General features: G+C 41.2%; 1 protein-coding gene across 1 annotated transcript in view; it reads right to left on the bottom strand.

Annotated features, from left to right (window-relative positions):
- The window catches only part of TPP2 (tripeptidyl peptidase 2), a 321,173-nt gene that overhangs the window by 68,970 nt on the left and 225,286 nt on the right, over positions 1 to 26,917 (bottom strand). Inside the window, 2 exon segments of the mRNA XM_030201336.1 lie at positions 7,353 to 7,391; positions 18,462 to 18,540. Coding sequence (XP_030057196.1) covers positions 7,353 to 7,391; positions 18,462 to 18,540 — 118 coding nt within the window.

Genomic DNA, 26,917 nt, shown 5'->3' on the forward strand with positions numbered 1-26,917 from the left:
GAGTAGATGGTTTCACCCCCCTCCTAAGTTTACCTTTCAGTGCATCCCATGTGCGTGTTAAGTGTACTATAAAGGGACTTACATTTTTCTGGTGAGGGAAGTACATTAAACTAGACCCCCCACAGACCCCTCTCTAGATTGTGCTGTGGTATAAGATTTTGCTGTAGAGTTGCAACTGGTGATCTGTCCCCCTTACTCCATTCCGCCACCTGCTTTAATTGTGCTGCTTGATAATACCAAATAATATTCGGTAGTACTCTTCCACCTTCTTCCACTCCTCCCCACATAATACGCTTCGATATTACTATTACTACTACTTAACATTTCTAAAGCGCTAATTCTTGCCCGTTTGCCCCCCCCCAGACAAACCTTGAAATATCTGATTGTAGTTTAGTCAAAACCACAGTTGGGACATCCACTGGCAGTGTTTGAAAAAGGAACAGCATCCGAAAAACCAAATTCATCTTAACCACCGCTCTCTTGCCCCACCAGGATAACAATTCATTTTTCCATCTACTCATGTCTGTGCGTTATTTACACAGGGGAGCGTAATTTAGCCCATATAATTGTGCCAGCTCCCGAGGGATCTGTATACCCAAATATTTAAAACTTTCTCCCGCCCGTTTAAAAGAGAAGTTGTGCAACACTTCATCTAGATCGGAGATGGGCCCCTTTATTCCCAGAACTTCTGACTTCTCATAATTAATTTTAAAGCTGGACAACTCACCAAATAATTTTATCTCGCTACAGATGCTTGTTAATGTCTCCTCAGGGTGACGCACATAAAAAAAGAACGTCATCCGCAAACAGGGCTATCCTGTGCTCCCTATCTCCTACACGCAGCCCCTTTATTTGTGCTGACTCTCTAATCGTCTGTGCTAATGGCTCAATTGCTATAGCAAATAGTAGAGGCGAGAGTGGACAGCCCTGTCGTATGCCTCTTTGTAGCTGGAACTGGTCTGAGTACCCACCATTTACTTTTATCCTAGCCACCGGCGCCGCGTGCAACCCCTTAAGCAAAATTGAAATCCCGGGCCCAAACCCCATGGCCACCAGCACTTCCCATAAATAGTCCTACTCCACCCTGTCAAACGCTTTTTCTGCGTCAGTTGTTAAGAGAACAAAAGTCTCATCCCGATGCTGGGCCTCCCAGATAATATTTAGAGTTCTTCTAATGTTATTGGCTACTTGCCGTTGGGGTATAAAACCTGCTTGATCTTCATGTATTAGCTGGGGCAAGAGTTTATTAATCCTCTCCACCATTACCTTGGCTAGAATCTTAATATCCACATTTATAAGGGATATTGGCCGATAGGAACCACATACTGTGGGGTCACGCCCTGGCTAAGGAATCACTGTAATCCCCGCCTCATACATACTTGTAGATGTCCATATATTTCTATGGGCATCGCTAGTGTTTAGTACACACTAATCATTAGCGCGAACTAAAAACGCTACTGCACCTTTGTAAAAGACCCCCCCCCCCCCCATGTGCTCAAACGGCACAGCACATCACTGTAAGGTGGCATTCACAGGGGAGGAGCATGCAGGGGCCATAGACAGGGCTAACATTTTAGGCAACTTACAGCATACTTTAACTTGCACGTGTATGTGTTGCAAACATTTACATGAGCTTTAGATCTACCTTAAATGTTCATGCCTATATTTAGGTGCACTGACACCAGGTTTATGCTAGTATTCCATAAGGGTAAGGATCAGGTATTTGATATACCATCTCTCTGTGGTACAACCAAAGCGGTTTACATATTACCTACAGGTACCGCATAAGGATATTACATAAGGATACTTAAGCGCTCGTGTCCTCATAGAATAAGTTCATTCCCTGCATTATTATGGAACCTAAATGGAGGTATCACAAAGTGAGAAAGACAACTGTGGCTCTAACACCTCAAATATACCGACTCTTCAATTTTTCGGTAGACCTAAATGGAGGTGCCCTGCTATAGAATTGCCTGTGTATGTATATGCATCTAAAGGGCATTAAGTCTTATGAAAGTTTAAAAGAAGTTGTTTACAAAACGTACAGGACAAAGGGAACGCCTTATATAAAGAGATGCATCAACATATACAGTTTGCACATTCCTATGAATTTAAAAAACTTTATTAAAATATATATATATCATTCACTATAAAATCCACAGAATCATATATACCTTTAAAAAATCCATCCAAAGAATGAATTCCTGCAAACTAAATAAATATGAGCACTTCACAGAATAGTCATTACAAAAATAAAACCATACTGCACAATAATTACAGTATATTATCAAATGACATTCCTCTAAAAATACTAAAACAACAAAAAAATATCTTTTTACTCTAATACTCTCAAACGTTTGTAACCATTCAAATATTCAATAAAGTTAGACAGACCAGAATAGCTAATCTGATCTAGACAGACTACCAATTGGATGTAGTCTGCAAACATAAAAATAGTGATCATGAAACCCTGTACAAGAGTAGCCAATGGGCCATAAAAAATGGGTAACTATGTCAAAGAACAATTTTCAAGCTCATTTATGCAGGAAAGTCACTTTTCAAAATACTGCCCATCCTTCCTACAGGTAAAACGTATGCCACTGTGACTCATACCCACTTTGAGTGCAGAAGAGAATGAGGAATGCAATAAGGCATGTAGCCTTGTATGTTCAAAGCTATACACCATTTTATGAAGGGGAAAAGTACCACCCCCCCAAGGCTCATACCTTTGCAGGTACTTTTTCCATAGCTAATTTTCAAAGCAAAAATGTGTGTACTTTCATTTTAGAGAACTGGTGTAAAGTCCATGAGTAAAAACTAGAGATGTGTATTGCAAAAATGTTCAATTTCTTTTCAGAATTTCAGAAATCTATACCAATTTTCAGATGTTTGGTTTACAAAAAAGTGCATGCAAAATTTGATTAATGCATTTAAAATTATAGGTACATATATTAATCAACTTTGTGCACACTGGTTAATGAGTTTAGGCACATGTGAATTTAATGTGTGTTCTTGACATACAAAAAAAAAATGAGATGAATGTGTTTTAAGAAATACATGTCTCTAGTAAATACCACATTTGAAAACTGCCCCTTGCCAAATTGACAGTTACCACTCACACTATCTTGCAAATTCAGGTGTCCTTTTACTAAGCTGTGGTAAGCATTAGCGCGGACTTACTGTAGTTTAAAATGGCTTATTGCCATGATTGAGTGCCTGCCGAGTCTCTCATTACTTTCTCCTTGTTGATGTGGTCCTGCCCATTCTCTGATGCACCGATAATGAGATCCCCCAGAATATTCCTTAAATTTGCTATACCTGCGGCATTTCGCATGTACTGTTATCATGCTCTGTGCTGATTCTACCTCTTTCTTTTGCCTTGCAGTATTGTGACTGAGTGCCTGTGAGTCTCTCAATGTCTTCCGAGTGCTGATGTGGCCCCGCCCACTCCCTGATGCACCGGTAGTGATATCCCTCAGAATATTCCTTAAACTTGAATTACCTTCAGTGTTTTGCGCCTTGGAGGTACATGCCAAAAAAGTGTATACGAGAAGCAGGCCATGCTCCTTGCGGGTGACTTGGGCAATATATACTATGATGACTTCCAATGTCTTTGCAATCTCTTATTTGGCTTTTATCATGTTCATGTTTACTTTCTTTTATCTCATCCACAACCATGACTTTTCCACTGTGCACTGAGGATGCACAATCTATACCAGTCTACTAAGTCTGCCGCTCCTTTTCTATGTCATTTAAGCACCGTTCTGAGGTAATATACCATCTGTTGCCATGCCTATGAATTGTTTCTATGAAAGAAGAATCTTATCTCTGAACTCACTTAGATCTATTCCTATCTCTTTACTTAACTGCAGATCTAGTAAGAAAAAAATCTTGGCACTTCATGATGATATTGTGGATTCCCATGCTTTTCTGCCTTACTGAAAGCTGGCTAAGACCTGGCAAAGAGGCATTGCTTGTTCAATGTCTCCCTAAGGGCTTCTCTGTGTTCTCTAAACGAACTTTCTGTCGATGAGTTTCCCTTTTCTGAGGCCCTCTTGCTGAGGGCTCTCTCTGGCATTCCCTATACATATCCTTCTTCTTTACTTCCCACCCTTACCTACAAACATTCTTTTTCAAACACTATCTGATGCAGTGGTTGGATTCCAAAATTTAATGATTGTAGGTGATCTCAACTCCCATGTTAATAATCCTTTCTGACTGTAAGATAAACATTTTCTTTCTCATATCTCTGATCTTAGTCTCACTCAATTCTTTCCCTTCCCAACTCATGTGGCTGGTCATACACTTGACCTTGTCCTTTCCCCATCTTCAGTACCTTTTTCATTTGATAACTTTAAAAACATTGCCAACTTGTGGTCAGACCACTTCTTAATCTCCTTTTGCCTTTCTCCCTCATCCTCCCTCAGCTCATCTCCATGGGAACTGGTTTTATAATATTGATCCATCTATTTTTTCCTCTCTGTGTAGCTTTTCCTCCTGAATTTGAAACATATTTAATTGAATAGCAGACTGAATTATGAAATACAATTATATCCTCTCAACTTCAGACTCAATTATCTACATCCCTCCCTCTAATCCTTTAAGATCACATTATCCATGGTTTCATTCTGGTCAGATCTTGGAGGATAAATGCAACCATAACCTCCCTTATCTTCTGCCAGGCTTGTTATTGCCATTACCATCTTAAGATTGAGAAGTCTAAGAAAAGTTACTAATCATCATTTCCAATGTTGCAACTAGTCCAAAGAAGTTATTTTCAGTACTGAATGAACTTCTCTAACAATAATTCTGCCTTTCTGGTTTCCTCTGCTAACAAATTAGCAACTTTCTTCAGCACTAAGATTCATGACTTGCAACAATCTCTACCTCCCCTGTAATTTCTTCCAGTGCTAAACAGTCTTCTGATTCCTGTGCTGCTTCCCACACATGGTCTTCCTTTAATCTTGTTTCACTCACTCCTTTTACTCAACTCATTAACCGTATTGTCTGTCTGTTTGATCCAATGCCCTCCTCATGGTATAAACTTCCAAAACATGATAATAGTTAATCCCAGTTTGACATCAGGGATCTTTTCTGCATCTTGAAAAAGATTCTATTGTTCGACCTATTCTGAAGAAACCTAATGCGGATCCATCACAGGTTATGAATTATTGTCCAGTATCTAACCTTTGCTTTCCATGAAAATTAACAGAAAGGCTAGTTTTCCAACAATTTTCTTTAACAAACTGAGGCCACCAGCGTTTTACATCCTCATCAGTCAGTGTTCCGTCCTGGACACAATACAGAAACTATTCTGACTGCCCTTTATCAGTGATTTTCATTCTGCCTTCAAAAATGGGAAAACAGCTTTAGTAACTTCTCTTGATCTATTTGCAGCCTTTGATCTGGTAGATCATAATTTGCTTTTGACTAGATTTGCAGATATAGGCATTGCAGGTACAGTTCTTCACTGTTTTTCATCATTCTTACATAACAGAACCTTTACAGTGGCATCCTCTACTTTTCCCCACCCCATCCTCTCCACTGTGGTGTTCCTCAGGGCTCCGTTCTGGAACAGTTTCTCTTCAATATCTGCTAAAGACCAGTTACTATTTTCAATCAAGATCATGGTGTCTGTGCTTTCTTTTTTATGCTGATGACATTTTTCTTATCTCCTATACTGACTCCCTCACTCCTAAATTCGCTCAGATGCAATCCTGTTTGAACATAGTAGCACTTTGGCCATGTGAACATTGTCTTCTTCTCAGGCATTCAAAAACTGTAGCTTCCTGGTTCACCAATAATTTATCCACTCCAATACTTGTTCCCTCAATTTATGGAAAGCAGATATTGCTTGTGCAACAGTTTAAATATTTAGGTATTTATCTGGATCAACATCTTTCATTTGACCACCAGATCTCATCGGTTCAAGATTGTTGTTACTTAGATCAATTCTCACAAATGACAATACTGTATGCCATTGTAGCAACACAGTTGGATTACTGTAATGTTGTTTACACTGGTATTTCAGCTTACTTAGTTAAATGCTTGCAGACAATTCAAAATACTGCTACTAGGCTCTTCTGTTCTGCTAAGAAATATGACCACATCATGCCCCTGCTAATACAATGTCACTGGCTTCCTGTCTTTTATAGGATTCAGTTTAAGATCCCTACATTAACACACAAATACTCCACCATGGTGCTCATTCCTATTTTTCAAAACTGAACATTCCTCATATATCAGCTAGGACTTTGCATTTCTTGCATGGTGGATGTCCTGTTTCCACTGGGAGTCCACTAAGCAATCTGCCTTCTTTTGTTGCACCATCCTTATGGAATTCCCTACCTCAACATTTGGGACTTGAAAAATCTTTTATTAAATTTAAGGCTGCTTTCAAAACCTTTTTTCCAATTGGCCTTCCTGTTTGTGGCTAGCAATGAGTGATTCTCCATGGCATGAGATCTCAATTTGATATTTTTCACTCTCTAACTTTTAACTCTCCTTTCTTATTAAGTAATGGTGTTCCTTTCTTTCTATGGAGTAGTTATTGTTTGTAAAACACTTTGCTACGTGAAACAAGGAAAGGTGGTATATCAACTTTACACAAGTACAAAGCAGGAGATTTAAAAACCCTATGCTAAAGAGCATGAAAAATATTCAGAGTAGGGATGGACCAATGGATTTCCACAAATGGAGGGATTAGAGGTAGTAGTCTTTATTGGAATAGAGACTGTTTGTATGTTATCTCTAGTCTCTCCATTTGTGGAAATCCATTGGTCCATCCCTACTCTGAAGATTTTTCAGTATAACGACTTTAACCATAAAACCTCAATGTGCACACGCAAACCACACATTAAAAACTTCTGAATTTTTCTCGGAGGAGGCATGTCTGGGGGCGGAGAGTGAGTGTGACAGCATGAATCAGTTAGCACAGACACATTACCATGCACTAACTGATTAAATGGGATTAGCACATGAGCCCTTACTGACTACAAAATGGGTATGGGTAAGGGCTCGTGCTAATTTTTGTTAATGGCCATGCGCTAATGACAACATTAGCACATGGTCATTAATTATGAAAATGGAAAATTGGCCATTTTCCAGTAGCAGTAAAAATGGCCTTAGTATGCGGGAAAGACCCATGTAAGGGTACACTAAGGCCATTTTTCACTGCAATTTAGTAAAAGGACCCCTTTAAGCATTAATCATTATACTGAGTGTCAATATGGCCCTGAAATAAGTCATGAGCGACACAAAACAAGTGAAAAAATAAAATCAGAAAATGTAAAGCTACTATTTAAAGAAGAGACTTTATAATATCTTGTTTTTCAGAAATTGACATTCAGTACCTTTTTAAATTTTCCTTGTCGTTTTGCTGCAGACTGCCCCTGGAGTCAGAACAACATACTGTAAGAATACATGTACATACTACATAGAAACCTCTGTATATTATACTAAATTGTAAGTACCACATTTGTAGACAAAAATTAATATGTTAAAACATTTACACGATCATAGATTTTGGAATACAGTGCCTTGCAAAAGTCTTCACACCCTTGTTTATTTTCAAATTCTACTGTATAAAAAAAATACAGATCAAAATGCATTAAAAAGGAGTCTGTTTCAATGATTTACTCAACATATACTACACTTTCAATGTTCAAAGAATAATTAAGAAGAAACCAAAAAGTTTTGATTGCAAACATTTTCACTCTTTGTCACACCTAAATTAGGTTTAGGTCCCAAAATTGCCCCTAATATGTGAAATAAAACCCATCTGTGTCCAACCACAGTAGCTGAAATAATCTGAATACTCTTGGATGAAGAATCAAGCTGTTTCTGTTATATGAAGTGAATTTGAGGCAAAGGTCTAAACATGCTACATATAGAGCTGTTGAAAGAGCTTTGGGATAAAGTTATTCAAAAGTAAGAACGCAAGACTTGCCATATTAGATCAGATCAAAGGTCTATCAAGGGAAATATCCTATTTACAAGAGTGGCCAACCCAGGCCACACATATCTGGCAGAATACCCAGAAGTAGTCACATTCCATGTGGCATATTCCCAAGGGATCTTCCGAAGTTTATTTGAATAATGGTTTATGGGACTTCCCTCCAGGAACTTGTCTAAAACTTTTTTTAAACTAACCTACACTTTTACTGTGCTTTTATCATATCCTCCAGCAATGAATTCCAAAGCACAATTATGCATTCAGCAACAAAAATACTATCCCTGTTTTGTTTAAATCTACTACTTAGTAACATCATGGCAAATGTTTGATTTATTCTTACTAAACACCGCCTTGAGTGAATTCCTTCAAAAAGGCAGTAAATAAAACCTAATAAATAAATATCCCCTTGTGTTTGCACTATCCGAAAGAGTAAAACCTATTTCCATTTACCCATTTGATTTCATAGACATGATAAAGATCTCCCCTCTGTCTTCTCCAAGCTGAGTCCTAACCACTTTAGTATTTCCTCATAGAAGAGTCCTTCAATCCCCTTTATCATGTTGGTCAGCTTTTTTTGGATTTTCTACTTTTAGTATACCTTTTTAAAAAAATTATTTTATGTTTCAAGCAAATAACATATCAGTATGCAATTGTCCCTTTTACACACTCCAAACAAAACCAGAATACCTTTTTTGAGATACGGCAACTAGAATTGTTCCTAATACTCAAGTAAATATTGTACCGCACAATACAGAGGTGTTATGATGTTCTGTTTTATTCTCCATTCATTTTCTAATTCCTAATATTCTCTTTACTTTTTTGGATGCTGCTGTACACAGAGGATTTTAACGTATTGTTCATGAGGATAATTAGATCCTTTCTCTAATGCTGAACCTACCATTATGTAGCTATAGTATAGGTTGCAATCTACAACAGGATATTGCCTCCTCCTATCCCATGACTTTTTAAGTTAATCAAGAGTCTTATAACTTTGTCAAATGCTTCCTAAAAATTTAGATACACCATCTAAATTGACTCTTTATTCATGTGTTTATTTAGGTCCTGAAAAAAATATATTGGTGAGGCTAAATTCATGTTAGCTTTGTCCCCTTCCCCTCAAGCCATGACCACATGCTCAGTAACTTTTTGTTCTTTATTATCTGTAGTTTCTTCAATTGCACCAAAACTATTTTTAAAAATTGCTGTTTCATTCGTCACCCTCCATTCTTTAGATACTATAGACTAAAGAATCAATTAATTATTTACATTTATATACCATTTTCCTGACTAAAAAGTCATTCAAAATGGTTTAGAAAACCACAAAAAAACCCCAAGAACCCCACCCCCCAAAACAACAGAAAAGCAGAATATCAACAATACTCTAAAAACAAAAATTAATTCATACAAGATTTACATAAGCCAGTGGTTCCCAAACCTGATCCTTGAGGCACCCCAGCCAGTCAGGTTTTTGGGATATCCACAATGAATATTCATGAGAGAGATTTGCATGTAGTGGAGGCAATGCATGCAAATCTCTCTCATAAATATTCAAAATCCTGACTGGCAAGGGTGCCTCCAGGACCAGGTTTGGGAACCACTGACATAAGCATTAGCATCAGAATAATTAAGTTAGCTGGGAACAAAAAGGTTTTTAATTTTCTTCTAAATACCATAAGGCTTGTTTCTAACCTCAGATTTACAGGACGTTTATTCCACAGTTCTGGACCTATAACTCTGAAAGCTTTTGATCGCCATCCTACTTTTCTTATAACACCAGTGCCAGGGACTTCAAGCAAATTACCCTAACCAGAATGTAAAGAACGATTTGGTATGTAAGAAATAGTTTCTCTTTCAAATATTGTGGCTTTTGATACTGTAAAACCTTAAAAATCATGGTCATAAGTAGAACTGTATCAAATAGCATATTTTACTATTCAGCCAAAACCAAATAATTAAAAATATTATTCAACCAAATGTGAACATCGAATAATGGGCACTCAGCTTTAATATAAACAATAAAACAAGCAATGTGAAATCAGAGATCAAGTGTTTATTTCAGTAGGATTTAGCACTAGAGCCTAGGATTATTCGTATTTGAATTTAAATCACTATTCGGCTAAATATGAATAATGTATTCAGGGCCGAATTGAATCGAACAGAATACAAATATTCGGTTCAGCCCTAGTCATAAGTTTAAACTGAACACTGTCCCTCATGGGGAGCCAATGGAAGTGAGCCAAAAGGGAACTAGTACTCTCCTAACGGTGCTTACCCAACAACACTCTTGCAGCTGTATTCTGGAGAACTTGTAATTTTTTACGCAAAATCATGGGCAAACCCATATATAAAACATTACAATAACCCAAAAGACTCAAAGGCATAAGGAACTGGTTTCAAAGCTTTATTCTCCAAAAAAGGTCTCAATTGCCTCATTATTTATAATGTAAAAAAGCAATCTGATCTTTCCCAGTTCCATCTTGCCCTAATATAACCCCCAGTACTCGTACAGACTGCTACCACTCTAATCTCTGACCAAGTGTGGGAAGCACACCTAAATCATACAATACATTTATTAACATTAAATCTGACATATAATATACTATTTCTTACCCTATATATCAAGATACCCAGTATTGGGAAACTGGAACAAGCTGGAATGCTACAGATTCCTAAACAGATAATACTTGCTAGCAGAATTGTTCATCTCAGTCGCACATGCAGAACATTTAGATTTGTTCACACCTTTTTTCACTAGTAGAACATGGATCAGACCCTCAACTGATACAAAATGGGGACCACAAAAAACATGCAGACAAAAACTGGAGAACCCTCAGGAAAGCCAGATTCTAAATGCAGTAAAAATACTGGTAAATGTAACAAAAATGTATTTTCTTCCATACTCTGCTAAATACAAAATTAGAAAAGATATATATTTCCAGAAAAGCAAACAACCATGAGCAGCATATACCTCTTTCCTTTCCCACTCATCCATAAGCAGCATACCCCCTCTCCTTTCCATCCCCTATGTGCCTCATTTCTCCACTTTCCCTTCCCTCTATGAAGGACGTCTCCTCTCCCTCTCTCTTCCACCTGCAGCTTGCCCCTCAGCCTTAGCCACCCCCAGGGGAGGGTGCACAGCTAAAGCCTAGGGTGACATTACCTTTGTGCAGGCTCTGCCCTCAAACCATGCCTCTGCCATGCTCCTTTGAAATTTCTGCATACTGGGGACATTGTAAAATCACTGTGTGCATGTCTAGATGCTTCTAAAATGACCTCCTTTTTGTCTTTATAAAACAGGTTTGAATAGGCACCTACTTGGCAGTCACACATAGGCGACCTGTTATAAAATTACCTCGTTAAGGTTATTTGTGCTGCTTCCTGCCACTCCTTTGGCTTTTAAACCTGATGTTTTCTTTTCGTTTAGCTTATCTGTTCTCTTTCTTATTTTTTAGTTTAATTTCTTTAAACCCTTCTCTTCACACTCAGGAAAAGGTTCCTGGTGTGGTTTTTTTTTTGTTTTTTTTTTTTGGGGGGGGGGGGGGAGGTCATCTGAAGGTAACACCAGATCATAAGGGGTCAAAGGTCTGTTCTTCTGTGCTAGTGACTCTCAGTAGCAAAGAGCAGCCAGGTGATATTTTAAGGTTCCAGGAAGCACTTCTCCTTTCCCAGTTTTTTAGATTAACACCCTTCCCTGCCTTTCCAGGCTCCTTCCTTCACTTTTCCCTTTTCAATTTTGCCAACCACCTGAATGGCTGGCAAACACAAGAAAGACAGTAAAGCTGGGGTAACTATGGGTAAGACAACAGGGGCTAATACTACAGTCACTTACTTGTAGTTGCAAGCTGGATGTTGTGCCCGGTCAGTTGGGGCAGGAATGATCCCCTCCTATGCTCCTGCCCATGTAGTTTCCAATTGACCATACTGAAAATGTTTGCCGCAAGTTCCTTTGGCAATCTTGCAATAACTGCCACGAGTTTTCGTGGCAATCTCGCGAGACTGTCGCTGAAACTTGCGGCGCCGGCAGTCCTTTCAATATGGAGAGACAATGACTGAGTGAAGACTGCAAAGACAGGAATGTAGGAGGATTACTCCTGCCCCAGCTGACTGGGCTCAACAACTGGTTCGCAAAATTAAAAAAAACCTAACAACCGGCTCTCACAAGGCAGCTCCAACGTACCACTGGACTAAACTAAGTGCTCCTGAGCAACTGTTGACTTTCCCTTGTGATGTAGTTTAAAAGCTGCTCTATCTCTGTTTTAAAGATTAGCTACAGCGGCCTGGTTCTACCTTAGTTAATGTGGAGTCAAACCTTTCAGAAAATGCTCCACCTTCACCAAATGTTGCTCAGTTCTTAAACTTTTTTTATTTTTATTTTATTTTTTATTATTTACCACATATTTATTACAAGTGAAACTGGATTAAGAAAAAACCCCCAGACTAAATTCCCTATTATTGAAATACAAATAAACTGAAGAAAAGGAAGAGAGAAAAAACAAAAGGACTATGCTTTGTACCTAGTTCTCTGCTTCATGCGTGATATCTGCTCCACACACAGTTCCTGCTTCATGCCTGCATTGCTCCATACTGCATTGGACCTAGCAACTCAATCTATGTTCTGTCTCAGGGGAGGTTTCGACAATATCAGCTTTTCTTCTGGTCAAATTAATTAAATATAGCACATATAAACTTCAAGCTTGCTACATACCTGGGGGTAGAGCAGTTGGCAATCCTTTGTATATTACATAGTATAGAATGTGATGGGAAAGAATACCCTTATTTAAATAAATAATTTAAATTTACCTTGAAGGAATTCGTTTGCTCCTTGGGGCAAACTCCTTTATATAATATTCAACTCCCCTGGATTGCCCTAAGTTTCCTTTTAGCAGTCATGATGCTGCTCTGCCAAATTCTCTCTTCTGCCCCAAAAGACTCACCCTTCCTGACAATCTGAGGCTGCAGATGTCCACCTCCTTTTAAGGTAAGCCATTATAGCAGTGTCTTACATTGCTGCTGTCTTACAGTCTGTACACCTCAGTCACTTTTACAACCCCTGATTACTAAGTTCTTCAGTAGGGAGCTTTCTACTCCTTCTATTAACCCAACCACCCTTCAATTTGGACTCCTTAACTGTTGTTCTATGCGCTGTAAGATAACTTTGATACAGTATCTTTTTTCTTACAACTGTTTAGACATTTTATGTATCACAGAAACTTATCTCCGGGATGGTGAAGAAACCTATTTATATCAATGTGGGCCACCTGGTTACACGGCATTCCATTCTGCCAGAACCTCAAAAAGAGTTTGCAAATCAGCTGTGTTATTTCAGAAGTTGATGTCATTTTGCTGCCACAGCCCATATTGTGGTTGGCTGTTTGATGGTGTTGTGTTTATATCTGTTTTTAAACAGTACAAAGGATTTGCAATTCCAACTGAAGTTGAGACTCCTGAGGCAGATGCACTGCACGCCAAAACACAGGACTGTGTCGAGCCTCGATATTATATTTTTTACTGGATTTTATAGATCTGTATGCACTGTATGTTTTTAAAATGTGATTTTTAATAAATATTCCTTGGTTGGTACTTCTCTGGTTGTTCCCCTTTTTGTTCCGTTGTTTCTCCTTGGTTGTTTTGTGCTAGGGGGTACTTTTTTTTTTTATATCTATCATCTACAAATCTTTCTTTAAAGTAGAATTAATCTCTGATTTAAATTTTACTACCTTTGAAATTATCGCATGCAAAATAAAAGATGATACATTATCTGATCCTCTATGTCTCACTGTTTTCTATCCCCCACCTAGCAGTTGGCAAGCTTCTGAATGTAACTTTTCTGAGTTCAACTCTAATATCTGTGTTCAGTTTGTAAATGTCCTACTAGATATCAAACTGCATCTAGACAACTTGAGAGATGTTAAAACAAAAAGTCTATATGATTTTCTAACTTCCTGGCAATTCATCCTGCTACTTGCTTCCTCATCCTACACCAAAGGTCACCTATTAGATCTTAGCATACTGATTCACAAACCCTTATAATTTCTATATAAACAACATAATCTGGACCCTGGTCAGATCACAAAAAGTTAGTGTTCACTCTCAATTGGAAGGAAAAGGTTAGAACAATAAAGTTCATTGCCGACATCGCCCAAAATGAATAGGCTGTGTCGCACTAGCGCACAGCCAACTGTGCTAGCGGCTTAGTAAACTCCAGTGTCAATTCTCTTACTTCTACTATATATTGTAATTGTATTACGATAACCTTCTTGATACTGTGATTAATTCCTTATTGCAAGCCACATTGAACTCGAGATTTCTTGGGCAGAATATAGGATATAAATGTTATAAACAAACAATAAATAACATAAAACACCAGATATGACGGTCCAAGCGACCCTGAAGGAAAAACCAGAAAAATGTCGTCGTGAATTCAAAAATTTTGCAAACCGTTATAACAGTGAAGTTATAACGGCCAAAAGAAAATTTTATGTTAAAGCTATTAATAACTTGCACAATCCTTCAAATAAATAGTTTGAAATAGGCCTGTACAACATACTCAGCCGACTCATTAGCCTTTCACTTCCTATATAATAATTCTCACCTCCAACGTTCTAATGTGCCTGGGACCGTGGCTCCCTCGGAGGTGGTCTGCTAGGCAGTTTAGAATGCACTGACGTCAGTGATGTCACTGACAGCTGATTCCAAGGCAAGGGGAGGAGTAGGGAAACACGCTCCTCCCCCTGCCTGGGAAACAGCTGTCAGTGCCCCCCCTTGGCACAACACCCAAGGCCCTGCCCTGCAAAACCGCGAGCCAGGCAGGGGGAGGAGTAGCGTGTTTAACTGCTCCTCCCCCTGCCTACCAATCAGCTCTCAGTTCCCCTGCCCTTGGCGCAACACTCAAGCCCCTCTGCCCCGGCGCAGCACCCAAGCCCCTACCCCCCCCCCCCGACGCATCACCCAAGACCCTCCCCTGGCGCATCACCAAAGCCCCTACCCCCCCCCCTCGGGCACATCAACTCCCTCGCCATCCGCAGCCGTCAATACTAACGCTGTCCGGCCGCTGCTGCTACTCCTGTGGCGCAGCAGCGGCCGGTACAAAAAGAAAAAAGCCAAAAAAGATTTTTAACCTGATACGCGGCTCCGTAGACAGCCATCTGGCATTGGCTGTCGTAACTGCAGCCGCTCCTCCTCTCCCCTCCACATCACTGCCCCTATAGGAAGACCCCGGAGGAGCGCAGTGACATCAGAGGGGAGAGGAGAAGCGGCTGCAGAGATGACAGCCAATGCCAGATGGCTGTCTACGGAGCTGTGTTTCAGGTTTAAAATCTTTTTTTGGCTTTTTTCTTTTTGTACCGGCCGCTGCTGCTCAACAGGAGACGCAGCAGCAGCGGCCGGACAGCGTTAGTATTGGCGGCTGCGGGTGGCGATGGGGTTGATGTGCCCGAGGGGGGGGGGGGGTAGGGGCTTGGGTGATGCGCTGGGGGGGGGGGGGTAGGGGTTCGGGTGATGCGCCGAGGAGGGAGAGGAGGGTCACTGGACATGGATGGCTGCAGGGGGGTGGGACAGGGAAGAGGGAGGTGGGGAGGGGGTCCTGAGACCAGATGGGTGGCTGCAGGGGGGCAGGGGAGAGGAGGGTCGCTGGACATGGGTGGCTGCAGGGGGGGGCAGGGGAGAGAGGTGGGTCGCTGGAAATGGGTGGCTACAGGGGGGGGCAAAGGGAAAGGAGAGGAGGGTCGTTGGACATAGGTGGCTGCAGGGGGGCAGGGGAGAGGAGGGTCACTGGACATGGGTAGCTGCAGGGGGAGAGGAGGGTTGCTGGACATGGGTGGCTGCAGGGGGGGCAGGGGGAGAGAAGAGTCGCTGGACATGGGTGGCTGCAGGGGGAGCAGGGGAGAGAGGAGGGCTGCTGCACATGCGTGGCTGCAGGAGCAGAGGAGGGTTGGTGGGGAGGGGGCCCTGAGACCAGATGGGTGGCTGCAGGGGGGGCAGGGGAGACAGGAAGGATGCTGCGGGGGGGGGGGGGGGGGATTACTTTGCTAGCGCCCGTTTCATTGCCTACCGAAACGGGCCTTTTATACTAGTTTATTATAAAATCTCAATGACACAGCACTCATCGTCTTCCAACTCTGATATTAGCTCAAGCTCCATTCTGTCACCTCTTGATTCTTCAACATGCAATCATTCATTTTCCAGGACTAATTTCTCAATGCCTTCTTTATCTGCTTTGGATAATACAATCAAACACATTTGCTTCACAACTTCTGCTCTGGACCCTTTCCCTTTTAGCAGGCTTCAAATCCAGCGGCATGTATTCTTACCTTTTCTCCTTTACCTGGTAACGTTACTATCAACATGAACAGTCCTTTGATAATGAAAAAGGCTGTGGTTAAACCAGTTCTCAAAAATCTCACTTCAGATCCGTTAGATCCTACAAATTATCGCCCAATTTCCAACCTATGTGTTATTTTGAAAATCACTGAAAAAGCAGTTTTTGATTAGCTCCTCTCTCACATTGAGCAAGCTAGAGTGCTGCACCCTAGACAAAAAGGATTCAAATCTAACCACAGAACAGAAACAACCATCCTCACTCTGATCAGTGAGCTGCACTCTAATCTGGAAAAAGGGGATATTGCTCTCCTTGTTTCATTTGATTTGTCAGCCACTTTTGATCTTGTAGATCACCCTCTCTTAATCTCGCATCTTCAGTCCACTGCACTATCTAACCACCTTGCATGGCTTAGGTCATTGCTCTCAAATCTAGTTTCTTTCTGTATCTATCCCCAAAGGTCTATTCTCAAAGGTATCCCTCTGCTGTGGTGTGCCTCAGGGATTGGTCCTTCTCTCCTTTGTTGTTTAACATTTTCACCAGCCCTTTAGCAACTCTTCTTCACGACCATAACATTTGATTCTTTATCTATGAATATGATATTCTCCTAATCTATCCCACATCTCTCCTCTCACTGAATCTAACCTCAGTTTGCTTTATCTTCACTCTTTAATTGGTTAACTTTTCATAGACTTGTTCTCAATACCTTCAAAACTACTGGCTGTTGGATTTCAGGACTGTTGAATAAACCAACTGCACCACTGACTCTCTTCAAGTTACCTATTTCTCCAATAGATTCCCTTTGGTATCTTGGCATCATGATTGATTCTAGACTTTCTTTTGACAAATAGATTTTGCAAGTTGTAAAGAAAGCTTCTTTTGGTTACGTCGCTTACATTCCATCAGGCATTATCTCAATTTTTCATCATTACATACTTTAATTCATGCTTTGATCACATCTCATCTAAAATATTGTAACACTGTATATGCTGGTCTTCCACAGTTTGAATTACGTAGTCTCCAAACTTTACAAACTTCAGTAATTTGTATGCTTTAATCCAGTTACTCTGTTGTTTGTTAAACTGCATTGGTTGCCTATACCATACTCTTTTTGGTTTAAAGTCCTTCTTCTTACATTTAAAAAAACTACACTTAGGCAGCCCATCATATATTGCTTCTTTGGTTATCCCCTACACCTTGTCTTGTATACTCCGATCTCTTGATTCTAACCATTTAGTACTGCCTTCTTCTAAAGAGGCTTATTATGAATCTACTTGAAAATCTGGTTTTTAATTTTTAGTCTCCCCCCCCCCCCCCCCCCCATCTCTGGAATAGCTTGCTCTCAGATATTAGGTCGGAATTTTCATTAGTCAGTTTTAAGACAAAATTGAAAACCTATTATTTCCAGATGGCCTTTGGGATTGTTCCTAATTAAGAACCGATCCTGTGGGCATGGAATGAGACTCCACACTCCACACTGGCTCCTTTCTTTTCTTCTTCCCCCTTTTCTCTTCCTATTTTCCTGACTCTCACTTGTATGGTTGTATCATTTCCTAGTTTAATTGGAGTGCTATCCCAAGATTTTATGTGGAATTTTTATTGCTAACTGTTTTGGCCTTCCTTTTAGAAAAGGCGGCTTATCAAGTTTTATAATAAACATAGGTTCTACCAGGTCAACCTTATTTCTCCACTGTGAAGAAACCTATTAAGATTATCTTATATGGGCTACACAAAAACGAGCTGAGAGTTTTGGAATGAATAAAAATTAGTTCTGAATCTAAAAATATAAACTGTTACCTTTTTGCATTTAGCATTCGTTTTCATATTACATATTGTAATGCTCAGTCCTCATTTACTTTGTTATTACTACTTAGTGTATACTATCCCACATCACTTTTTGAACTGTTAATTACAATAAGTTGTTATCCACATTGAACCTGATCTATTGGGATAATGTGGAATATAAATGAAAAAATAAATACAAATATTTTAAATGATTATGAATTTGATTTTAACATCACAAAACATTTAAAAATTAACATTAAAATATCATATTCACGTTTAGACTACCTTAAAAGAACATGACAAGTGAAATAAGGCTAATAGCATGACTACTCGATAGCATTTGATGTATTCAAAAATAAAAAATTCATGAGAACAAAGTTTCTGTTAGATCTAATAAAAACTCACAGCTTTCTTTCCAAGTTCTGTCTTCGATAATGTCAAAGCTCCAGCAAGATAGCATCCGGGTCCTGAACCTTTAGGAATTCTAGAAAGGGAGGTTGTAAAAAACATCAGTATGAAGCTGCTCCTATTTAAACAAGGCAGAAGGAGACCATTAATAGAGTTTCACCACGCAAAAAGATAACTGTTAGGATGCCTATACAGGGGCACCTACCTCACTGATTAAAAATTTCCTTAAAAAAAAAATCACATTTGGTTACCACATTTGTGAAAACTAGAATCTGAAGTTCAGTACCCACTGTTTCTGGAGCTGACAATATAATTATTAGTTCAATGATCAATTAATTGCCTGGTGACATGCATCATAAAGTGCCTCATGCACTCCAATGGGAAAAGCAAAGTTACTAACTTGTAGCAGATGTTCTCCGAGGACAGCAGGCCATTGTATTCTCACAGCTGAGTGATGTCATCTGATGGAGCCTGATGCGAACACTGACTAGTGAGATTAGGTTAGAACTCTCTAGCAGCATCCCACTATGCATGCACTGGTGCCTTCCCGCCCAACATGTGAGCACGGAATCGTCAGTCATTTGACAAAAGCTAAAGAATAACACTATAAGGGGAGGTGGGAATACGTGCCCTGCTGTCCTTGGAGAACACCTGCTACAGGTAAGTAACTCTGCTTTCTCCAAGGAAAAGCAGGCCATTGTATTCCCACAGCAGGGATTCCCTAGCTACCAGGCTCACCAAAAACAACAATGCTAGCACAATAGGGACTTGTAAGTCAATTAATCTGAAACTATTTACATTCTAGTTGTGAAGGTGCAGCCTAGACTTAAAGAAAACTGGGCCTGGGGGGGGGGGGGGGGGGGGGGGAGGTAGAGTAGAATTCCATACACCAAACAAATTCTTCAGGATTGCCTGCCTGAACTGGCCAACACATTGGGTATCCTGTTCAAGGCAGTAATGAGATTTGAATGTGTGGACATGTATGATCACATTACAGCTTTTCAAATCTCCTCTATGGAGGCTGACCTCAAGTGGGCTAATGATATAGCCATTGCTCTGACACTATGAGCCTTGACATGACTCTCTAGTCAGCGCAGCCTGGGCATAAATAAAGGAGATACAATCTGCTAGCCAATTAGAAAGTATGCGTTTGCCGAATGGCTACCACCGTCCGGTTTGGGTCAAAAGAAACAAAAATCTGGGTGGACTGTCTATGGGCTTTAGTCCACTCCAGGCTAAGGTTTTCTTGCCATCTAAGGTATGCAGTACACTCTCGCCAGGATGGATATGTGGTTTGTGGAAAAAAGCTAGTAGGACGATTGACCGATTAAGATGGAACCCCAACATTACTTTCTGATTACAGGGATCAAGTGGCTCTAAAGGAACTTTCATCAGATGGATGAGGACAATGTTGAGATCCCATGACACAGTTGGAGGTTTGACACTTTGTAAGTAACAAACCTCTCAAGAAGAGAACAACTAAAGGCTGTACAGAGATGGGCTTACCCCCTACACAGTGACGATAAGCACTAATTGCACTTAGATGAAACTTTACAGAGTTGGTTTTGAAACCAGATTCAGAGAGGTGTAGGAGGTATTCAAGCAGCTTTTATGTAGGACAGGTAAAGGGATCTAAGGCCTTGCCCTCACACCAGACAGCAAACCTCCTCCACTTATAAGTACATAAGTAATGCCACACTGGGAAAAGACCAAGGGTAATCGAGCCCAGCATCCTGTCCATGGCAGCGGCCAATCCAGGCCAAGGGCACCTGGCGAGCTTCCCAAACGTACAAACATTCTATACATGTTATTCCTGGAATTGTGGATTTTTCCCAAGTCCATTTAGTAGTGGTTTATGGACTTGTCCTTTAGGAAACCGTCTAACCCCTTTTTAAACTCTGTTAAGCTAACCGTCTTCACCATGTTCTCCGGCAACGAATTCCAGAGTTTAATTATGCGTTGGGTGAAGAAACATTTTCTCAGATTTGTTTTAAATTTACTACTCTGTAGTTTCATCGCATGCCCCCTAGTCCTAGTATTTCTGGAAAGCGTGAACAGACGCTTCACATCCACCTGTTCCACTCCACTCATTATTTTATATACCTCTATCATGTCTCCCCTCAGCCATCTCTTCTCCAAGCTGAAAAGCCCTAGCCTCCTTAGTCTTTCTTCATAGGGAAGTCGTCCCATCCCCGCTATCATTTTAGTCATCCTTCGCTGCACCTTTTCCAATTCTACTATATCTTTCTTGAGATGCGGAGACCAGAATTGAACACAATACTCAAGGTGCGGTTGCACCATGGAGCGATACAACGGCATTATAACATCCTCACACCTGTTTTCCATACCTTTCTTAATAATACCCAACATTCTATTCGCTTTCCGAGCCGCAGCAGCACACTGAGCAGAAGGTTTCAGTGTATTATCGACAATGACACCCAGATCCCTTTATTGGTCCGTAACTCCTAACGTGGAACCTTGCATGATGTAGCTATAATTCGGGTTCTTTTTCCCCACATGCATCACCTTGCACTTGCTCACATTAAACGTCATCTGCCATTTAGCCGCCCAGTCTTCCAGTCTCGTAAGGTCCTTCTGTAATTTTTCACAATCCTGTCACGAGTTAACGACTTTGAATAACTTTGTGTCATCACTTAAATGAGTAACACCTCTTAGTGGAGTCTTTTCAGGAAGCCAGCAAGATGTGGGAGGCGCCCTCCGGCAAATCAAAAGATTCAAATTTTTTGCTCTCAACTTCCCAGCTGTGAGGGCCAAGGATTGGAGGTTGGGATGTAGACAACATCCCTCATTCTGCATGATGAGGGCTGGAAAATATTCTAATCTGCCATGGGTCTTTGGAGAACAACCACAGATGAAGAGGAAATCAGACTGGCCTCAGCCAGTAAGGAGCGATTAGGATCATAGTCCCCTGGTCCTGCTTAAGTTTCAGTAAAGTCTTCTCTATAAGAGGTATTGGAGGATACGCATATAGAGGTCCCTCACACCAATCACACCAATGCAATAGAAAGGTGGCCGATGCTAGTCTGCCATGTGATCTAAGCCTGAAACAGAACTGGGGAACACCTGTTATTATGAGTGGCAAAAATATCCACCAAGGAAGTGCCCACTCTCGGAAGATCTTGTGGGCTATGCCCATGTTGAGAGACCACTCGTGCAGCTGCAAAACTCTGCTCAATCTGTCCTCCACGCAGTTATCCTTTCCTGGTAGGTATGTGGCTCAGAGGACCATTCCATGAAGGAGGGCCCACTGCCACATTCTCTCTGCTTCCTGACACAAGGGGTAGGATCCCGTACCCCCCTGCTTGTTTACATAAAACATTGCAACCTGGTTGTCTGTTTGAATGATAATGATTTTATTCTGAAGCTGATCTCTGAAAGCCTTTACAACATTCCATATGGCCCTTAGCTCAAGGAGGCTGATATGGAGATCTATTTCCTGAGCAGACCAAGTTCCCTGGGTATGAAGCCCATCCACATGAGCTCTCCATCCCAGGTTGGATGCATCCGTTGTAAGCACCTTCTGAGGAGGTGGAATTTGGAATGGTAGTCTCACAATCAAATTCATCCAAATCATCCACCAGAGAAGGGCATTAATCAACTCTGGAGGAATCTGGATGACATCTGCTAGATTCCCAGCCACCTGTGACCACTGAAAAGCTAGGGTCCACTGGACCTCTCTCAAGTAGAGACATACCATGGGAGTGATGTGCACGGTTGAGACTATGTGGCCCATCAATCTCAACATTTGCCTAGATGTGACCTGCTTGCTGCTTTGGACTTGTGAGGAGAGTGTTGATTAGGTCTCTGGTCTTGCCTGTGGAAGAAAAGTCTGAGTCTACAATATATCAAGTAGGGCTCCTATGTACTCCAATCACTGGACCAGGAGATGGTGGAAGTTAGGGTAGTTCATGAAGAATCCTAGTAGCTCCAACACTCAAATAGTTGGATGTATTGACTCTGATGTCCCCTCCTGTGATGTGCTCTTGACCAGCCAATTGTCCAGATAGTAAAACACATATACTCCCAGTCTGCCCAAATATGCCGCAACTACCACTAGAACACTTGGTGAATACCCTGGAAGGTGATGCGAGTCCAAATGGCAGTACTTGGTACTGACAGTGGTGTTTCTTTATGCTGAATCAGAGAGCATAGCAAGGGGGGAAAGGGTGCTCAGGGAAATTTTCCTGAACTTTTCTTTGACCAGGAATTTGTTCAAGTTCCTTAGGTCTAGGATGGGATGAAATCCCCCTGTCTTTCTGGGCACAAAGAAGTACCTGGAATAAAAGCCCTTCTCTTTTTCAAATGGTGGCATGAGTTCGACTGCACTGGCCTGCAGAAAGGCATAGATTTCATCTACAAGTACCTGTTGTCGAGAACTGATGAATGATGCTCTTGATGGACAATTTGGTGGTCTTTTGCACCAATGCAGGGCATAACCAAGACAGACTATTTGAAGAACCAAGGGACACCTGTGATTGTAAAAATATAGCTTCCCCCCCTACCAGTAAGCCATCCAGAATGGTTACTTTGAGAGTGGCTATGCTCTCCTGGAGCCAGTCAAAAGCTTATTCTTTGATTCGGCTGGGGAGCCAATGGGCAGGACTAGCAAAGCCGAGAACACTGGGCCTGAGAGTTCTGAGTACAGCAGAAAGGCAGCGGAAACCTACACATTTAAGGGTAGTAAGGCTGCCTAGGCCCATTTGAAAATCTCCATGAGGAAGAGGTTGCAGCTGGAGGGTTCCAACACAGGGTTTGGATGGTATCAGTATGTTTCTTAATGAGGTCAATGACCTCTTCTATGTTACCTCCAAACAGATTGTCACCTCAGCATGGAACATATACCAACCTCTCTTGAACCGCTAGTTCCAGGTCAGAGACACGTAGCCATGACTGACAATCTCTGCATCCCCACAACAATGGCGGAGAGTATGGAAGCTATGTCAAAAGAATTGTATGCGCCCCTGGCCAGATACTTTCTGCACTCCAGCTGCTTAATGGCCAACTGGTGAAGCTCTGTGGCTTGCTCCTGTGGGATGAATGTATTGCGTAGCAAAGACTAAGTAAAGACTCAAGAACAGCTGGCAGGACTGAATGCGGGCAATGAGCAACAAGCCCTGAAAAACTTTCCTCATAAACAAGTCTAGTGTCCTGGATTCTCTACCTGGGGGTGCTGAGGCATGAGCCCTGGAGCTCCTAGTTCGTTTGAGGGCAGATTCAACCACCTGATAGTGGTGAGGCAATTGAGCACTCTTGAATCTGAGAGCCTTCTGGATACGATATTGCATACCCACCTTCTTAGGAGTGACCTGCACCGAGAGGGGAGATTCCTAGTTTATCAATGCTTCCTTAGAAATAGGGTGCAATGGTACCATGACTCCTTCCCCTTAGAAGGAGACTTGTAGTCCAGAACAGTTACCATTTCCACCCTTGGCTCTTCCTCCTCCTCTAGCTTAAATGGGATGGCAGAAGCCATCTCCCTGATAAAACCAGTGAAATAGAGATTCTCTGGTGGAGATATACATCTCTCTTGAGGTGGGGAGGGATCAGGTGATCTCCATAAGACTCCTCCGAGAAGTAATGAGGGTCCTCTTCTGAGTCCCATGAACGGTCCCATTCAGACTCCTCACCATATTCAGACTGGGCTGAGTGAGTTTGTGCCTACCTCGGCTCAGTAGAATCTTGTCCATGCCCTGAAGATTGGCAAGATACAGCCCTACTCTCTGACTCTGGGAAAGCTGCCTTCCCCAATGTCAAGAGTGGTACTGTATGTGTCAATGTTGACACCCTATGAGGTGCCGGCATCGAGAATCTCTGCACAGGCAAAGATGGAACCTCAGGAAGAATCTGGAGCTCATCCGCAGAAAGCACAAGTGACCTCTTTACCTGAGTGGTTTGCTGCTGCAGTACCTGCGCCAGGTCCTCCCCGAACATGGCTTGGAACTGTTTATTGAAGGAAGGCATTGGCAAAGGCAGAAGAGTTGGGAGAGAGGAAGTCTCAGAATGTGCTGGTGATGAACTGGTAATGGAGACCTGATTGACTTGTGGCACCTCTTCGAAAGAGGGGGAGCACTCTGTAGTAGCAAAATAAGCACTGCAAACCAGTATATACAGCACTGTATGTTCCTATATATGGGATTATAACACATGGCTATCCAGCATTAACAAGCTGACTTTGAAATACAGACTCAGACTTATTTCATCTTTCACTGCTAAAGTTTGCTGCTTAATGAGCTTCAGCCTTGCATAACAACAAAACAATGTTGCCAAGTGTGCCAATGAACCAGAATTTTGTTATCAGCACCAACATCATGGCAAGACCAGCCAAGGACTCTTGGAATTTCCCTTGCAGCCAGAGAAGTGCTGTGGTTGGTAAATCTGCACATTGTTTATGAACCCCCCAGCTCCTTTTCAAGGTGATCCCTTCATTGGTGCCAGTGATACAATCTTCAGAACACAAGAATAGCCATACTGGGTTAGACCAATGGCCCATCTAGCCCAGTATGCTGCTTCCAGTTGTGGCCAATCCAGGTCACAAGTGCCTGAAGGAAACCCAATTAGTAGCAATATTCCATGCTACCATACTCAGGGCAAGCAGTGGCTTCCCCCATGTCCATCTCAATAACAGACTATGGACTTTTCCTCCAGGAACTTATCCAAGCCTTTTTTAAACCCAGATACGCTAACCACCATTACCACATCCTTTGGCAACGAGTTCCAGAGCTTAACTATTCTTTGAGTGAAAAAACATTTCCTCCTATTTGTTTTTAAAGTATTTCTATGCAATTTCATTGAGTGTCCCCTGGTATTTGTACTTTTTGAATGAGTAAAAAATTGATTCACCTCCACCCAGCTCCACACTACTCAGGATTTTGTAGACCCGAATCATATCTCCCTTCCACCGTCTCTTTTCCAAGCTGAAGAACCCTAACCTCTTTAGCCTTTGCTCATAGTGTTTAAGTTTTTAGATGGTTTGTGTCCTGAAAATGGGTCCCCATTGGTGAAAGTGTTGCAATCTCAGATGGTCTCCAGAAGATGTAGTTATTATTAGCATTTCCTTTAATTAAGAATATACATTTTAAGGCCACTTTTGCTCAATCATTCTTCTTTCTAGCTGTTTGTTATTGGAACAATCTTCCATGTGAATTACATTCAATGAGGAATTATTTTATGTTTTGCAAAGTTTTGAAAACAAATTTGTTTACTAGTACTGGGGGGATGGCTTAATTTTTATTGTATGTAATGAATTATTTATCTTTTTCTGTATTTATGTAATACCTGATGTTCTGTAATCAGCTTCTTATTTTATAGCGGAAAGGGAAATGGGACTTGATACACCGCCTTTCTGAGGTTTTTGCAACTACATTAAAAGCGGTTTACATATATTCAGGTACTTATTTTGTACCAGGGGCAATGGAGAAGTGACTTGCCCAGAATCACAAGGAGCTGCAGTGATTGAACTCAGTTCCCCAGGATCAAAGTCCACTGCACTAACCACTAGGCTACTCCTCCACACTAGTTATACTAGTTGTAACTTGCCTTGAATCTAAATTTAGAGAGTTGGTGAGAAATAAATCCTTGTTAACATAACATGACCATGGAGCAATACAGAGGCATTATAATATTTTTTGGTCTTATTTTGCATACCTATCTAATAATTCCTAGCATCCTGTTTGCTTTCTTGGCCGTCACTGCACACTGGGCAGATTTCAGCGTATTGTCTACCATGACACCTAGGTCTTTTTCTCTCGTGCTGACTTCAAAAGTGGACCCTAGCATCAGATAACTATGATTTGGATTATTCTGCTCAATGTGCATCACTTTGCATTTGTCTACATTAAATTTCATCTGCCAATTGGATGTCCAGTCTTCCAGTTTCCTAAGGTCTTCCTCCAATTTTTCACAATTCACATGCGTTTGACAAATTTTGAATAGTTATTTCACCTGCAAATTTAACCTCTTGTTTACAAAGCCACGCGGTAATGCCGATACAGCCCATTGAAAGTGAATGGGTTGTGTTGGCATTAGCGAACCGGCAGCTGCAAGCACAGCTTTGTAAATAGGGGGTTAATCACCTCATTAATTGTTCCAATTTCCAGATCATTTATAAATATGCTAAATATCACCAGTCCCAGTACAGATCTCCCTGTGGCACTCCATTATTCGCCCTCCTCCATTGAGAAAAATGACCATTTAACCCTACCTTCCTCTCTTTTCTGTCCAATAACCAATTCTTAATCCACAATGACATTGCCTCTTATTCCATGATACCCTAATTTTCGCAGGAGTCTCTCATGAGGTACTTTGTCAAAAGCTTTCTGAAAATCTAGATATAGTAATCAACTGGCTCACCTTTATCCACGTTTATTCACGCCTTCAAATAAATGAAGCAAATTGGTGAGGCAAAGCCTCACTTGGCTGAATCCATGCTGACT

Source organism: Microcaecilia unicolor, chromosome 4 (genome assembly GCF_901765095.1).
Source record: "Microcaecilia unicolor chromosome 4, aMicUni1.1, whole genome shotgun sequence".
Taxonomy (NCBI): Eukaryota; Metazoa; Chordata; class Amphibia; order Gymnophiona; family Siphonopidae; genus Microcaecilia; species Microcaecilia unicolor.